Raw genomic sequence first — 17,940 nt, forward strand, 5'->3', positions numbered from 1 at the left:
TACTATCAGACTTCAAGCGGAGGAGATTCAGAAGTTGCACGACCATCTTGATGATATAGACAACAGGGGTCGTAGAAACAACCTGCGGGTGAGGGGCATCCCTGAAGACATACCACAGCAAAGCATCCCGGATGCCCTGAATAAGATCTTTGGTGCAGTCCTGGAAACCGACCCGAACGACCCCATCATCTTCGACAGGGCACACAGAGCACTGCGCCCCAGAGGCTTGCAGTCCGACCGTCCAAGAGACATTATTTGCCGTCTACACTACTACAGCCAAAAAGAAGAAATAATCAGGAAACTTCGTAACGCCGGTGACCTAGACTTCAACGGCTCACCTATTCAGGTCTTCCAGGACCTTTCTGGTCACACCCTACAGTCTAGACGTCAATTAAAACCACTAACAGATGCCCTTCGCAAAAACAACATCAAATACAGATGGGGATTTCCCTTCAGCATCACAGCAACTAATGATGGCCGGTCTGCAACGATCAGGACCCCTGAGGATGTAACCCCCTTCTGCTCCACCCTATCTATTGACCCAGTACTGGTCCCCGATTGGCAATCCGTAGGCTCGAGGATTCGCCCCCCCCAACCGCCCCAGGCTGATATGCCTTTCCAAACCGTGGGATCCCCCTCAGCAGCACAGAAACGGAACCGCTCCCTTCCGTCCCCGTCATCTTCATCATCCTACTCGGCTACGAAGACCTAATCACCCCACCTTTGGAGTGGCATCTTTCTCTCACTACCCACGTTTGATTGGAATAAAGAGGACTGCTTCAATATGTCGAGTCACTGCGGGAGGGACCACGGCTCCTACAGAAAGACTCCCTCCCTTGAGGCACCCTGAGGTTGGGGGACACGATGCCTCCCGGGTCACCGTCTCTATGTTTGATAGTCACATCATGCCCGAGAGACATGGCCACTCAGTTCCCCGAATAGAGGGAGACAGAAGCAACTTTGTCACGGTCTTGACTGCATTACCATAGTTCGGTTACAGTATTGCCCTTATTGTTGCGACATGCAATGTTCATATTATCGTGGTCGTTAATTATGTTACACTGACACAGTCCGTGTTGGAGGGCCGATCCGTCCCTCCCTTGTTACCCCACTTACACCGCAATGTTTGGTCCTGGTACGATCGACGGGAACATTGTCCCCGTCGTTCGTTTCACCAGGAGCGGTGTTATGTTTTCATTTGTTCAAATGTTCTATATTGTTTCGCTTTTCTGTTCTATTGTTCTTCCTCTGTCCGCTACTTTCTCCCCTTCTCTTCTTCAGGTTCTCTCCTCCTTCCCAAAACTACCTAGGCACTCCAACGCCCAAGCCCTACCCTATGCCGATGGGACCGGTGTCAGACCAGACTTACTATTTCTTTTTGGAACAGGTAAATGGCGTTACTAAAAGTAGTTTCTATTAATGCCCGGGGACTCAACATTCCTGAGAAGAGGTCAAGGGCCTTACGAGAATTGAAAGCCGAGAAAGCAGACGTTGCCTTTGTGCAAGAAACCCACTTTAAAGAAGGGGTGGCCCCCTCTCTCGGGAATCGAGACTTCCCTACAGGGTATTTCTCAAATAACGTGGAGGGTAAGACTCTGGGGGTAGCGATCCTATTTGCCAGACATGTCGCCCTGGCAGACGTTGTTTGCCATAAACTTGTCCCTGGCAGGGCTCTCCTTATAAACTGCACTATCGCCAATAGAGCCTTTACCTTTCTTAATGTTTATGCCCCCAACAAGATACAGCCGGGCTTCTTGGAAAGAGTTCTCACACAAGCCCAACCACACATTAATGGGGTCCTGCTCTTTGGCGGGGATTTAAACTGGTCATTGGAACCCAGACTAGACTCCTCCAACCCCTCCCCTAGGTATTCGGACAAATTGCACCGTAGAGTTAGGAGGATACTACATAACTTTCAACTCATAGATGTCTGGAGGATACAACACCCCTCCACTCGAGATTTTACCTTTTATTCACACCCTCACAATACTTACACTAGGATTGACTACTTATTTATCCCGCATAGATTTTTGCACCTGGCTGAGGCATCTGCGGTGGGCAACATGTCCTGGACAGACCATGCTCCTGTCTCTTTGGGGATACGTCTGTCCCCTGCCCGCCCGAACTCCTACACGTGGAGACTAAACGAGATGGTCATCCAGGATCCCGGTTGCCAGCAGCAGATCAGAGAGGCTATAGCCAACTATATCGAAGTTAATGACACAGAGGGAATCTCCAAAGTGGTAGTTTGGGAGGCCCATAAATGTGTAATAAGGGGAAAACTTATTCAACTGGGCGCCCATAGGAAAAGACAACATACGGCGGCACGGGAGGCCTTGGTACAAAAAATTCAAGCCTTAGAACTTCTCCATAAATCTAACATGTCTGATGACAACCTACAATCACTACTAAAGGCGCGGAAGGAATTGGACTCGCTTATGTCCCACAAATTGAAGTTAGAAGCTAGGAAATGCCGTAGTCGTTATTTTCTGTGGGGGAACAAGCCTGGGAAGCTGCTGGCGCGGGCTCTCCAGGCCCAGCGCGCGGCAGCGTTTATACCTAAAGTAAAAACGCATACGGGAACAACACAACACACCACGACTGAGATAGCAGCAGCCTTCCGACACTATTACACCCAGTTATACAATCTAAGAGGCCCCACGGAGGCAGAATCTGACCTCTCCCGAAAGGCCTCTATTGCAGAGTTTTTACGTGAAATTAACTTCCCCACTCTTACACTTGAAGAAGTTGAGTCACTTGAGAACCCCTATACTCTGGCAGAGCTTGAAGGGGCTGTCAAAGCCACCCCGAATGGCAGGAGTCCGGGCCCTGACGGCTTCTCTTTAGCATATTATAAGACATTTGGGGATGTTTTGCTACCTCTGATGCTTAGAGCCTTTAATCAGGTTTCAGACCAGTCCCTCTTCTCCCCCCAGTCTATGTTAGCACATATCACAGTGATTCATAAGGAGGGCAAAGACCCGTCACAATGTTCCAGCTATAGACCCATTTCCCTGCTAAATGTGGACCTGAAGCTTTTCGCCAAATTAATGGCGAATCGATTAAAACTCTTACTCCCAAAATTAATACACTCGGACCAGGTGGGTTTCGTTCCGGGCCGCGAGGCCAGGGACAACACCACGAAGGTGCTGGATTTAATTTATTACGCATCAACTTGTAAATCCCCCTCCATTCTCCTCTCAACAGACGCAGAAAAAGCGTTTGACAGAGTGGACTGGGATTTCCTGCTGGGGGTGTTGGAGCACATGGGCATGGGCAGGGTAGGCCTCCAGAGAATTAGGGCCCTGTACTCCGGCCCCGCTGCTCGCGTTCGTATCAATGGTGAATTATCAGACCCGTTCCAGATACGCAATGGCACTCGCCAGGGGTGTCCTCTGTCACCATTTATTTTTGTGCTATGTATGGAGACCCTGGCGAGGGCCATCCGCCAGAATGTTGACATCACAGGGCTACAGGTGGGGACGAAGGAGTACAAGCTTGCCCTGTTTGCAGATGACCTTCTTGCAGTGATTTCTAATCCTTTGACCTCTATACCCAACCTTCTTAAAGAGTTCAAGCGTTTTGGCACTCTCTCCAATTTTAAAATTAATTTGTCAAAATCTACAGCAATGAATTTAACACTAGACCAGACCAGCCTCCAAGTACTACAATCTATCTCGCCCTTTGCATGGCACCCAACACAATTAAAATATCTAGGAGTAATCCTACACAGGGATGTTTCACAGATTTACCAATTAAATTTCCCCCCATTACTATCAAAACTTCAATCTGACCTCTCCAAATGGGGTGGGAAAAAAATCTCATGGATAGGGAGAATAGCGGTTATCAAAATGAATATTTTGCCCAGAATTCTTTATCTACTACAAACTCTGCCGGTCACTATCCCTCGACCATGGTTTCTCTTACTACAACGAAAGATCAGAGACTACATTTGGGCGGGACGTAAACCCCGATTTAAGCATGAGATCCTATTTAGACGAAAACATCAAGGAGGCCTTCAACTCCCCCACTTTCTATCCTACTACCATGCAGTACTCCTTACGAGTGTCATGGAGTGGAGTAGAGAACTCCACAGGAAACAATGGGTAGACATTGAACTGGCCTCTCTCCCCTCTCTTAACCAGAACTCCCCCTGGCTTTCTAAGGTCCCCCAGGTATTGCACCCACTAGCCGGCCCCATCTTTTCGTGCTGGCGCCTTTTACGCTCCCTCCCGCATCTTTCAACACACCCCTCCCCACTCTCACCGTTATTTGGGAATCCAGAGTTCCCCCCAGGGTGTCACTCCCTGTCGTTTTATCTGTGGCAGGAAAGGGGCATCCTGAGAACTAACCAACTGCTGGACTCATCTGGTATAATACCTTTTCCCGAACTGCAAAATAAATGGAATTTACCCAATAAGGAAATCTGGAGATATCTCCAAATTAAACATTATTTACAGACTTTTTGCTCTTCTGGAAAGGGTATACGAGCACTGACTCTATTTGAACAGATGTGCCTCTCCCACACATACCCTAGACACACTCTCTCTACGTTCTACAAATGGATCTTGAACCATAGATTTTCTTCCCAACCAAAATTTGCCAGGGACTGGGAGCTAGACTTGGGGGGTTTGGTGACCACAGATGATTGGGAGGGTGTTTATAAAAATACCTTCTCATTAACTACAAATGTGCTAGTCTTAGAAACTCACTACAAGGTACTTACAAGGTGGTATAGATGCCCAAATGTCCTTGCAAAAATTTATCCTGGAGTACCCAACACGTGCTGGAGATGCGGGACCGCATTAGGTACCCCACTACACATATGGTGGGAATGCTCGCTTTTGCAACCATTTTGGCGCAAGGTGGTGGAGACAGCTAGCATTATCCTTGGGGAAGACTTACCCTTATGCCCGGGTTTTTGGTTATTAAATCACACGCGTATACCTAGACACCAGCTTAAGAAATCACTACTTCGCCATATCTTGAGCGCCTCTAAGGCAGTGATTCCAGTCCACTGGAAATCAACGGTGCCCCCCACTATGAGTGAATGGACGGCCCGCTTAGATCACTATATGGCAATGGAAGACCTTATACTATCTTTGGAAATGAGAAACACTTCCTTCATAGCTACTTGGAGCCCATGGCTGGAATACAAAACCACAACACATCACAAATCCTCTCTTTAAGAGAAACCCATCCGCCATGCCTACAGCAGTTATATGATATAAATCACGGCTAAAGCTCCTTAGGATAGGAGGAGAACCCCCCCCCCCCCTTTCCCAAACCTTGTCTCTCTACGCTTCCCTTCCTTTTACTCCTCTACATTGAGAGTAACACTACTCCTAATTCTTGTCTTTTTCTCCCTACCTCCCGCAACCCTTCTTCCCTCTCCTACTTCTACTCCTTCTCTTTTGCTTCAAGAAGTTGTAATCCACAAAATGTATTTGACCATACTCCTTTATGCCTTGTTTATATTTCTTTCTTTGGAGACGAGACGCATATGGGGATGAGGGATATCCCTCTTCACGAGTCTTTCTGTTTTACGTGGTACTGAATTTCACCAGAGGATGTTTCTCTGATGGTACTAGATGATATAGAAATGTTTTTGCAACTTCCTGTCTTCTTTTGTTTTGTTATGTTTTGTTTTTTCTTCTCTTATGATCATTTCGAAACTTCAATAAAAACTATTTGCAAAAAAAAAAATAAACATGATGCACGCTTATGCGCCCTACACACTGTGCGATAAAACTGAAAGATACCGTTCATATCTTTCAGTGTGGAGGCAGCAATGATGAATGATGTGCGGCCCCCTGCTCGTTCATCGCTGGTGCTCCGTCGCTTATGTGCATGCAGGCCAATATGGACGATATCGTCCATATTTGCCTGCACTGCTATAGAGCCGGGTGACGGGGGGAGTGAAGAAACTTCACTCTCCTCATCACGCCCCCAGCCCCCGCCGCCGGGTCACCCGTCGGCGGATCGCAAGTGTGTAGGGCCCTTAAGACCTGATTTTCTTAGATTAAATTAAATACATGGATATGTAAATATATATACAAATAGCCCAAGGTTTCGGCTCACTCACACTCTGAAATAGTGCATAATATCCAAGAAAAAGATGGGGCTACAGGATGTACAGTATGGGCAAATTCTGTACATACTGCACAGTATCCAACATTTCAGTATCATTGTAGGTACTGTCTACATAACAGCATAATGAAAGCTGAAGAGACCCAGCTTCATAGTGCTATTATATATTCCCTGAGGACAGTACCTATAAAAGTACTGAAACGTTGGTGGATACTGTATCCATTTATCTTGTTATAAATAACTTGTGAAGCTGACTAAAATAATTCTTTGTCATATATATATATATATATATATATATATATAAAACATTCACTTGGGTAACTTATTTCAACTCATTCGGATGCTCCTGAAATGTTGAACATTCATCTGGAGCAGATATAGCAGGATTCCTGAAAGGATTTAACACTTTACTGACCTTATATTTTTGGAATGGCAGCAGCCCTTCTGCAACTTTAACCTTTGTAGCCTGGCTTGCTACCTCTTGTGCTTTTCAGCCATGTTTTTGTATAATAAGGCATCGTTGTTTATTTTTGTTGCTATAGGCTAAGAGATAAATCTTCTGTCTCTATACAGTGGTTTTGAATGGCAGAAGTACACCAGTACTCTGCCTGATTATACAAACACTTCTCTGAAAAACACAGAAGGAGGTCAGGAAGGCCAAGTTGCAGGAGGATATTTGCAAGCCAGTAAAGGAATGTCATCTGAAGGTGGATGAACTCATTGAAAAGTTATGACTCATTTGCTATTAACAAGGACTTACTTGTAGTGAAAGTGCCGGTGAGAGGCTCCGATTGTCCTTCGTCAAACACAGAGAATATGGCCACCGTGTACTCAGTCAGCGACGCTAACTTTTTTAAGTTGTAGGTCGTAACTCTACCCACTTCCACCTGCCAAACGCACATATTCATCTTGTTATTATCCAGCCTCTAGAAAGTCTACAGCAGGGGTATTTAACATGCGGAACTCCAGTTGTTGTGGAACTACCTATCCCAGCATGCCATGTTGCAGTTTTAGCATGCCCTAAAAGCAAAACTTGTGCAGTGCATGCTGGGATGCGCAGATCTACAGCAGCTGGAGGTCAGCGTGTTGAATACCCGTGTTCTACAGGGTGCATTGAAAAGCAAGTACCTGGTATATTTTAACCCCCCGTTGTCGGAAGGTGTAGATGTAAGTTACAGGCGGCGCTGGCAGCAAAGAGGTTAGCAGGTTCATAGGAGTGCTAGTAACAGAGAAGCAGGAAATAGAGGGAAAGGGGAATATCAGTGGGATAATGGTTAGATAAACACTCAGCAAAGATCAGAGACATATAATATGTATAAGAAAACCCCACAGAATGTACCCCCTAAAATGTCCCCTTCCTGTTCTATGGCTGCATGCTAGCCAGGGAAAGTGGGCATGTGGAGTGGCCTACTGTATTAGATAAGAGCTAGTGTATCCTTGTGTGAGAAATACCTCAACAGAACAGACCATAGAGGACATAAGAATGACCACATCGTACGTCATTACAGCGGTACAGGAAAGATACGCGCAGGATACATTACTACATGCCAGATTTTATTCACTTACGTCATTGATGTCAGACCCTCCGGTTTTCACGTACATGATCCGGTAGCCATTGACGTTTTTGTGTGAGTGGTCCCATGTGACGGTGGCCGTGCTGTGGCCGATGTTTGAAAAGCTGAGATCTCTAGGTGGGGTTAGCGGCACTGTGCAACAATGAGAGACAACATCAGCAGGCAAAAGGCATCATATTCTATAGTAATGACCTTGTCCAGCAATCGGGAGGTCGCCAGCCTCCGTGGAACTACTATGCCCAGCATCTGAGGCTAACAGTTGCTGAAGACCTGCATTGTTTTCTGTTGATATTTACAACCCACCAAGGTCTGAGGGACAAAGCTTATGAAGAGCTAACATAAGATGGATGTATGACCTTCGTTTATTATCATGGGGTAATTAAGGATGTAAGACCTTGGTTTTATATCATGGGGTAATTAAGGATGTATGACCTTTGTTTTCTATCATGGGGTAATTGAGGATGTATGAACGTCGTGTTATATCATGGGGTAATTAAAGATGTATGACCTTTGTGTTATATCATGGGGTAATTAAGGTTGTATGACCTTCGTTTGCTATCACGTGGTAATTAAGGATGTATGACCTTCGTGTTATATCATGGGGTAATTAAGGATGTATGACCTTCGTTTCCTATCACATGGTAATTAAGGATGTATGACCTTCGTTTACTATCACGGGGTAATTAAGGATGTATGACCTCCGTGTTATATCATGGGGTAATTAAGGATGTGTGACCTTCGTGTTACATTATGGGGTAATTAAGGATGTATGACCTTCATTTACTATCACGGGGTAATTAAGGATGTATGACCTTCGTGTTATATCATGGGATAATTAAAGCTATATGACCTCTGTGTTATATCATGGGATAATTAAAGATATATGACCTTCATGTTATATCATGGGGTAATTAAGGATGTATGACCTTCATGTTATATCATGGGGTATGTTACTATGTAACTATGTATTATCCTGTCTGTTGTGTGCATTCTGAATCCTTCTCGATGGCTGTATTTCCATCACCCTTTTTTCCCCCTTACATGTTGTTTCTTGTCCTGTGAGGGGATCACTGGCCTCTTCCCCGAACATGGCATAGACCGTAACTGTGTATTCTGTACTGGGAGTCAGCTCATCCAGCTCTACATCTGTCAACGACCCAGGAACCTTCGTCTGAAATACACAAGTGCGTCAATGTTGCCGACTGCCCGTGTGGACCAATCACGCACAGACAGTGGAAAAGCAGCCATTTTGTGGCCCAGCTCTGAGAATTCTATTGGATCTATTAATATCGCTTTTTGCCTCAGTGCATCAATGATGCACCTCAGTCTCAGTAAATTAATAGGTGGGATAACGATTCACATCAGCTTCCACTGTGAGTAGGTGACAAGATCACATAATAATCAATAAACTATGGTGAAAAAGCCAGTCAGGGGGCCATTTTTTTGGAGACCAGATACGTTAAATAGGTTGCTTTAGTACTTCAATGTGTGGTGGTTGCAACTTACCTCTTTCTCATCTGCCGACAACCCCTCGGTGAGAGGAGCATAGAGGATCATATAACCAGTTGCACCTGCCACTCCTATCCATTTGGCTCTCATACTGCGGTGGGTGACATCATAAAGCTCTAGATCAGTCGCCATCGGTAACGCCACTGACAGGGAACGATGCAGAATAAAAATGTGTGGATGTTAGGAATAACATATAGAAATATATTATGGCTTTATTAATAAAAATTATGCTATGGATGCAATGAGTGTCCAATCAGGCTTTCACTTTCATTATTTAAACTGCAGGACAATAAAAATTATATAATCTTGTTGCTATTGGTTACAGCCAGGGGCGTCTTAAGAGAAGAGGGGGCCCGTATGCGCAGTCCGGGTGGGCCCCCTCCTCTCTGTGGTGCCGTAGGCTCCGGCAATATACCGGAGTCTACTGCGCATGCACAGGTCTCCCAAAACATGGTGCCTCCATGTTTCGGAGACAAAAGTTATACTGCGCAAGCGCGGCGGTCATTTTGTAGGTGTTTCTCTGCCGTGACAGCTGCCGCTGTAGCGCCCGGCGGTGGACTTTGGAGATGTGAGTATGAAAATATGGGTGCAATGTGTGCGGTGTCGGCCCTCCCTGGACCCATGATAGAAGCGCCAATGTTTACAGCACATTTGTACAGATAGCGTAGCACTAGGCTTACCATACTATCCCTTTAATCCGGGACACCCATGAACTACACAGGTTCTCTGGCTGGAATATCAAGCCTGAATTTCAGCTGGTTTTAATCAGCCACAGAACCTGTGTAATTCATGAGTGGCCTAGTTTAAAGGGATAGTATGGTAAGACTACGTAGCACCATTCTATGAACCAAACCATGAGTTCTCAAACTCAGGACCCCAAACAGCTCATGTTTTCAAGGTCTCCTCGCAGTGAAATAATTAGCTCCACCTGTGGATCTTTTAAAATGTGTCAGTGAGTAATGAGTACACCTGTGCACCTGTACACCTGGAAAACATGGACTGTTTGGGAACCACTGAGAGAGAACCACTGTTGAGAGCCACTGAAAACCAGCTGAGGACTGAGTCTGAGAACCACTGAAATAAACTGTCAACAATCCTTGGTGTAGGACAGTGGTAGCCAACCCTAGTCCTCGAGAGCTACCAACAGTTTACGTTTTCCAGCTCACCTAGCAGGTGCACTGGTGGAGTCATTGGTCACTGACACATTATAAAGATCCACAGATGGAGCTAATTACTTAACCTGTGATTCTGTGAGGAGATCTGGAAAATGTTAACTGTTGGTAGCTCTTGAGGACCAGGGTTGGCTACCCCTGGAGTAGGACACAGGTAACCCAGCAGATGCACAGGTGTATTAATTACTCACTGACACATTTTAAAAGGTCCACAGGTGGAGCTAATTATTTATTTTGTGATTCTGTGAGGAGACCTGCAAAACATGCACTGTGTGTGGGGTCCTGAGGACCGAGTTTGAGAACCTGTGGTGTAGGAGATCCAACTGAAATCCAATGGAACTCTCCATGTGTTCATCTCAGACTAGCCCACTGCTCTGTCTACACGCCCACGTGACGCTTCCTCTATGCGGGAACCCCCCCAATGCCACCTAGTAATGCCACTTCAGCTACAAATGAGAGGCGATCTGTGGCAGAATCAGAATCGCTGGTAAATGATCTTAGTTGCACTTGTAGCCTGCAATACATGCGCCATTTGCTAACACTTGTGAGATCACTTGGCACTCTGAATGGACTAATTCAGAGTGCCATGTGATCTCGCAAGTGTTAGCAAACGGCGGATGTGTTGGGTACACAATACAGCGATGCTGGAACAATTTGCCATTTCATAACGACAAATCGTCTACATTGTGTAGTGTGTAGGCCGGTTTGCGTGCTCCCATGGTGATAAGCGACATCTTCCGGTCAGCCCTGCTGCAGGGCCAACGGAAGATATCGCTATCGACCCCGTGCAGTGTAAATTAATATATATGAATATATGTGTACAACCAATCTTCGCTGGTCTGGGCCGAAGGGAATTCGTCCTGACCATCGCAACGATTGCCCGTCGCTGTAGTGTGCACCCAGCCTTCGTTTTCGACAACGGCGCTATTAGTTACTACTCCATTTAAAGGATGAGATTTGCCTTTACTCACAGGTAGTTTCAGCGCCACGCAAGCCGTCCGTTGTACTTCTAGTATACACAGCGAACACCGCTATCTGGTATTCCGTCAGCGACATCAAGTTCTTCAGCACCGTGGTGGAGACACTTCCATCCACTATCACCTACAGAGACAACCAGTACTGAGCTCAGCAGGGGAAACATTCTGTTTAGGTGCTGCTTCCCTTTTCCACTCTACTGTATTTACTTAAACATGTACTGTACATAATTCTTTTATATTAATATTATTTTTTAGTAATTACAAACCAAGTTGCATACTAGTGGTACAAATACATTTTTGTGTTTGTATGCAGGGTAAATACCAGCTGCATGTGCATGTAGCCCACAGATGCTGGACAGCTTTATTATCTGAGCTAGCTAGGACACGCCCCTCCCAAATCCAATCTCTGCACATGTTACATCTGCCTCCCTGCGGCGCAGCATGGTTTTGCCCATGTGCAATGTTTTTTTTTCGCTTTACTCCCAAGTCAGAACCAGTCCCGTAATGTGCAGAAAATAAGAATTTACTTACCGATAATTCTATTTCTCATAGTCCGTAGTGGATGCTGGGACTCCGTAAGGACCATGGGGAATAGCGGCTCCGCAGGAGACTGGGCACAAAAGTAAAAGCTTGAACTAGCTGGTGTGCACTGGCTCCTCCCCCTATGACCCTCCTCCAAGCCTCAGTTAGGATACTGTGCCCGGACGAGCGTACATAATAAGGAAGGATCTTGAATCCCGGGTAAGACTCATACCAGCCACACCAATCACACCGTACAACCTGTGATCTGAACCCAGTTAACAGTATGATAAACGAAGGAGCCTCTGAAAAGATGGCTCACAATAATAATAACCCGAATTTTGTAACAATAACTATATACAAGTATTGCAGACAATCCGCAATTGGGATGGGCGCCCAGCATCCACTACGGACTATGAGAAATAGAATTATCGGTAAGTAAATTCTTATTTTCTCTAACGTCCTAAGTGGATGCTGGGACTCCGTAAGGACCATGGGGATTATACCAAAGCTCCCAAACGGGCGGGAGAGTGCGGATGACTCTGCAGCACCGAATGAGAGAACTCCAGGTCCTCCTCAGCCAGGGTATCAAATTTGTAGAATTTAGCAAACGTGTTTGCCCCTGACCAAGTAGCTGCTCGGCAAAGTTGTAAAGCCGAGACCCCTCGGGCAGCCGCCCAAGATGAGCCCACCTTCCTTGTGGAATGAGCTTTTACAGATTTTGGCTGTGGCAGGCCTGCCACAGAATGTGCAAGCTGAATTGTACTACAAATCCAACGAGCAATCGTCTGCTTAGAAGCAGGAGCACCCAGCTTGTTGGGTGCATACAGGATAAACAGCGAGTCAGATTTCCTGACTCCAGCCGTCCTGGAAATATATATTTTCAGGGCCCTGACTACGTCCAGTAACTTGGAGTCCTCCAAGTCCCTAGTAGCCGCAGGCACCACAATAGGCTGGTTCACGTGAAACGCTGAAACCACCTTTGGGAGAAATTGAGGACGTGTCCTCAATTCTGCCCTATCCGTGTGAAAAATCAGGTAAGGGCTTTTATAAGATAAAGCCGCCAATTCTGAGACACGCCTGGCTGAAGCCAGGGCTAACAGCATTACCACCTTCCATGTGAGATATTTTAATTCCACAGTGGTGAGTGGTTCAAACCAATGTGATTTTAGGAACCCCAAAACCACATTGAGATCCCAAGGTGCCACCGGGGGCACAAAAAGAGGCTGTATATGCAGTACCCCTTTGACAAACGTCTGGACTTCAGGCACTGAAGCCAGTTCTTTTTGGAAGAAAATCGACAGGGCCGAAATTTGAACCTTAATGGACCCTAATTTTAGGCCCATAGACAGTCCTGTTTGCAGGAAATGTAGGAAGCGACCCAGTTGAAATTCCTCTGTAGGGGCCTCTTTGGCCTCACACCACGCAACATATTTTCGCCAAATGCGGTGATAATGTTTTGCGGTTACATCCTTCCTGGCCTTTATCAGGGTAGGGATGACTTCTTCTGGAATGCCTTTTTCCTTCAGGATCCGGCGTTCAACCGCCATGCCGTCAAACGCAGCCGCGGTAAGTCTTGGAACAGACAAGGCCCCTGCTGGAGCAGGTCCTTTCTTAGAGGTAGAGGCCACGGTTCCTCCGTGAGCATCTCTTGAAGTTCCGGGTACCAAGTCCTTCTTGGCCAATCCGGAACCACGAGTATAGTTCTTACTCCTCTCCTTTTTATAATTCTCAGTACATTTGGTATGAGAGGCAGAGGAGGGAACACATACACTGACTGGTACACCCATGGTGTTACCAGAGCATCCACCGCTATTGCCTGAGGGTCCCTTGACCTGGCGCAATATCTGTCTAGTTTTTTGTTGAGACGGGACGCCATCATGTCCACCTTTGGTTTTTCCCAACGGTTTACCATCTCTTGGAAGACTTCTGGATGAAGTCCCCACTCCCCCGGGTGAAGGTCGTGTCTGCTGAGGAAGTCCGCTTCCCAGTTGTCCACTCCCGGAATGAACACTGCTGACAGTGCTATCACATGATTCTCCGCCCAGCGAAGAATCCTTGCAGCTTCTGCCATCGCCCTCCTGCTTCTCGTGCCGCCCTGTCTGTTTACGTGGGCGACTGACGTGATGTTGTCCGATTGGATCAATACCGCCTGACCCTGAAGCAGGGGTTTTGCTTGACTTAGGGCATTGTAAATGGCCCTTAGTTCCAGAATGTTTATATGAAGAGATGTTTCCATGCTTGACCACAAGCCCTGGAAATTTCGTCCCTGTGTGACTGCTCCCCAGCCTCTCAGGCTGGCATCCGTGGTCACCAGGATCCAATCCTGAATGCCGAATCTGCGGCCCTCTAGTAGATGAGCACTCTGCAGCCACCACAGAAGAGACACCCTTGTCCTTGGCGACAGGGTTATCCGCTGATGCATCTGAAGATGCGATCCGGACCATTTGTCCAGAAGATCCCACTGAAACGTTCTTGCATGGAATCTTCCGAATGGAATCGCTTCGTAAGAAGCCACCATTTTTCCCAGGACCCTCGTGCACTGATGCACTGACACCTGGCCTGGTTTTAGGAGATTCCTGACTAGCTCGGATAACTCCCTGGCCTTCTCCTCTGGGAGAAACACCTTTTTCTGGACTATGTCCAGAATCATTCCTAGGAACAGGAGACGTGTTGTTGGAATCAGCTGCGATTTTGGAATATTTAGAATCCACCCGTGCTGACGTAACACTAACTGAGATAGTGCTACACCGACTTCTAACTGTTCCCTGGACCTTGCCCTTATCAGGAGATCGTCCAAGTAAGGGATAATTAAAACGCCTTTTCTTCGAAGAAGAATCATCATTTCGGCCATTACCTTGGTAAAGACCCGAGGTGCCGTGGACAACCCAAACGGCAGCGTCTGAAACTGATAATGACAGTTTTGTACTACAAACCTGAGGTACCCTTGGTGAGAAGGGTAGATTGGGACGTGGAGATAAGCATCTTTGATGTCCAGAGACACCATATAGTCCCCTTCTTCCAGGTTTGCTATCACTGCTCTGAGTGACTCCATCTTGAATTTGAACCTCTTTATGTAAGTGTTCAAGGATTTTAGATTTAAAATTGGTCTCACCGAGCCGTCCGGCTTCGGTACCACAAACAGCGTGGAATAATACCCCTTTCCCTGTTGTAGGAGAGGTACCTTGATTATCACCTGCTGGGAATACAGCTTGTGAATGGCTTCCAAAACTGCCTCCCTGTCGGAGGGAGACTTTGGTAGAGCAGACTTCAGGAACCGGCGAGGGGAGACGTCTCGAATTCCAGTTTGTACCCCTGTGATACTACCTGCAGAATCCAGGGGTCCACTTGCGAGTGAGCCCACTGCGCGTTGAAATTTTTGAGACGGGCCCCCACCGTGTCCGAGTCCGCTTGTAAAGCCCCAGCGTCATGCTGAAGACTTGGCAGAAGCAGAGGAGGGCTTCTGCTCCTGGGAAGAGGCTGCCTGGTGCAGTCTTTTTCCTCTTCCTCTGCCCCGGGGCAGAAATGAGTGGCCTTTTGCCCGCTTGTACTTATGGGAACGAAAGGACTGAGTTTGAAAAGACGGTGTCTTTTTCTGCTGAGAGGTGACCTGGGGTAAAAAGGTGGACTTTCCGGCCGTTGCCGTGGCCACCAGGTCCGATAGACCGGCCCCAAATAACTCCTCCCCTTTATACGGCAATACTTCCATATGTCGTTTGGAATCCGCATCCCCTGACCACTGTCGCGTCCATAACGCTCTTCTGGCAGAAATGGACATAGCACTCACTCTTGATGCCAGGGTGCAAATATCCCTCTGTGCATCACGCATATATAGTAATGCATCCTTCAAATGCTCTATAGTTAGTAATATACTGTCCCTATCCAGGGTATCAATATTTTCAGTCAGGGAATCCGACCACGCCACTCCAGCACTGCACATCCAGGCTGAGGCGATTGCTGGTCGCAGTATAACACCAGTATGTGTGTATATACCCTTCAGGATATTTTCCAGCCTTCTATCCGCTGGTTCTTTGAGGGCGGCCGTATCAGGAGACGGTAACGCTACTTGTTTAGATAAACGTGTGAGCGCTTTATCTACTCTAGGGGGTGTTTCCCAACGCGCCCTAACCTCTGGCGGGAAAGGGTATAGTGCCAATAATTTATTAGAAATTAGCACTTTTTTATCGGGGGAAACCCACGCTTTATCACACACCTCATTTAATTCATCTGACTCAGGAAAAGCTACTGGTAGTTTTTTTACTCCCCACATAATACCCTTCTTTGTGGTACTTGTAGTGTCAGAAATGTTCAATGCCTCCTTCATTGCCGTGATCATGTAACGTGTGGCCCTACTGGACATTACGTTTGTCTCCTCACCGTCGACACTGGACTCAGTATCTGTGTCTGGGTCTGTGTCGACCCACTGAGGTAACGGGCGTTTTATCGCCCCTGACGGTGTCTGAGACGCCTGGACAGGCACTAATTGATTTGTCGGCTGTCTCATGTCGTCAACAGTTTTTTGTAAAGTGCTGACATTGTCACGTAGTTCTTTAAATACAACCATCCAGTCAGGTGTCGACTCCCTAGGGGGTGACATCACTAACACAGGCAATTGCTCTGCTTCCACATCATTTTCCTCCTCATACATGTCGACACAATCGTACCGACACCCAGCACACACACAGGGAATGCTCTGATAGAGGACAGGACCCCACTAGCCCTTTGGGGAGACAGAGGGAGAGTTTGCCAGCACACACCAGAGCGCTATATATATATATATATATAGGGATAACCTTATATAAGTGTTACTCCCTTTTATAGCTGCTGTTTATAATTTAGCTGCCAATAGTGCCCCCCCTCTCTCGTTTTTACCCTGATTCTGTAGGGACTGCAGGGGAGAGTCAGGGAGCCGTCCTTCCAGCGGAACTGTGAGGGAAAATGGCGCTTGTGTGCTGAGGAGATAGGCTCCGCCCCTTCACGACGGCCTTATCTCCCGCTTTTTTCTGGAAAACTGGCAGGGGTTAAATACATCCATATAGCCCAGGAGCTATATGTGATGTATTTCTTTTGCCATCCTAAGGTATTTCAGTTTTTATTGCGTCTCAGGGCGCTCCCCCCCAGCGCCCTGCACCCTCAGTGACCGGAGTGTGAAGTGTGCTGAGAGCAATGGCGCACAGCTGCAGTGCTGTGCGCTACCTTAGTTGAAGACAGGAACGTCTTCTGCCGCCGATTTCACCGGACCTCTTCGTACTTCTGGCTCTGTAAGGGGGCCGGCGGCGCGGCTCCGGGACCCATCCAGGCTGAACCTGTGATCGTCCCTCTGGAGCTAATGTCCAGTAGCCTAAGAAGCCCAATCCACTCTGCACGCAGGTGAGTTCGCTTCTTCTCCCCTTAGTCCCACGATGCAGTGAGCCTGTTGCCAGCAGGACTCACTGAAAATAAAAAACCTAAAATAAACTTTTACTCTAAGCAGCTCAGGAGAGCCACCTAGCATGCACCCTTCTCGTTCGGGCACAAGAATCTAACTGAGGCTTGGAGGAGGGTCATAGGGGGAGGAGCCAGTGCACACCAGCTAGTTCAAGCTTTTACTTTTGTGCCCAGTCTCCTGCGGAGCCGCTATTCCCCATGGTCCTTACGGAGTCCCAGCATCCACTTAGGACGTTAGAGAAAACTGGAATCTTACCTAGAAAATGTGATGTACTACTTGCCGTCCCATACAAGAAATACATCATTTATCACATATTGCAACAAGGGTTTGCCCATCCATAGCAACCATAGATATTAGATATCATTAATCCAGAGACAATTACACACAGCTAATAACATAGTAATGATCAGGTCAGTAAATGACTTGCGGTATCGGTAATTTATAAGCCTATTAGGGGGAGATGATAAAAGTGGAGAAGTGAGCCAGTGGAGAAGTTGACCATGGCAATCAATCAGCATTGATGTTACATTTATAATTTGCATACTATGAAAGTATACAGAGCAACTGATTGGTTGCCATTGGCAGCTTCTCCACTGGCTCACTACTCCACTTTTATCACTGCTTAGTACATGTCCCCCTTAGTGTCCTCTATATGGATAGCAGGAACACGG

At 46.9% G+C, this 17,940-nt stretch overlaps 1 protein-coding gene across 1 annotated transcript in view; it reads right to left on the reverse strand.

Annotated features, from left to right (window-relative positions):
• COL14A1 (collagen type XIV alpha 1 chain) overlaps nucleotides 1-17,940 on the reverse strand; it is a 258,070-nt gene that overhangs the window by 148,974 nt on the left and 91,156 nt on the right. The window contains exons 11-15 of the mRNA XM_063924450.1: nucleotides 11,317-11,446; nucleotides 9,171-9,316; nucleotides 8,706-8,835; nucleotides 7,657-7,796; nucleotides 6,851-6,977 (exon numbers count right to left, since the gene is read on the reverse strand). Coding sequence (XP_063780520.1) covers nucleotides 6,851-6,977; nucleotides 7,657-7,796; nucleotides 8,706-8,835; nucleotides 9,171-9,316; nucleotides 11,317-11,446 — 673 coding nt within the window. The remainder of the gene's footprint in view (nucleotides 1-6,850; nucleotides 6,978-7,656; nucleotides 7,797-8,705; nucleotides 8,836-9,170; nucleotides 9,317-11,316; nucleotides 11,447-17,940) is intronic.

This window comes from Pseudophryne corroboree, chromosome 5 (assembly GCF_028390025.1).
Source record: "Pseudophryne corroboree isolate aPseCor3 chromosome 5, aPseCor3.hap2, whole genome shotgun sequence".
NCBI lineage: Eukaryota > Metazoa > Chordata > Amphibia > Anura > Myobatrachidae > Pseudophryne > Pseudophryne corroboree.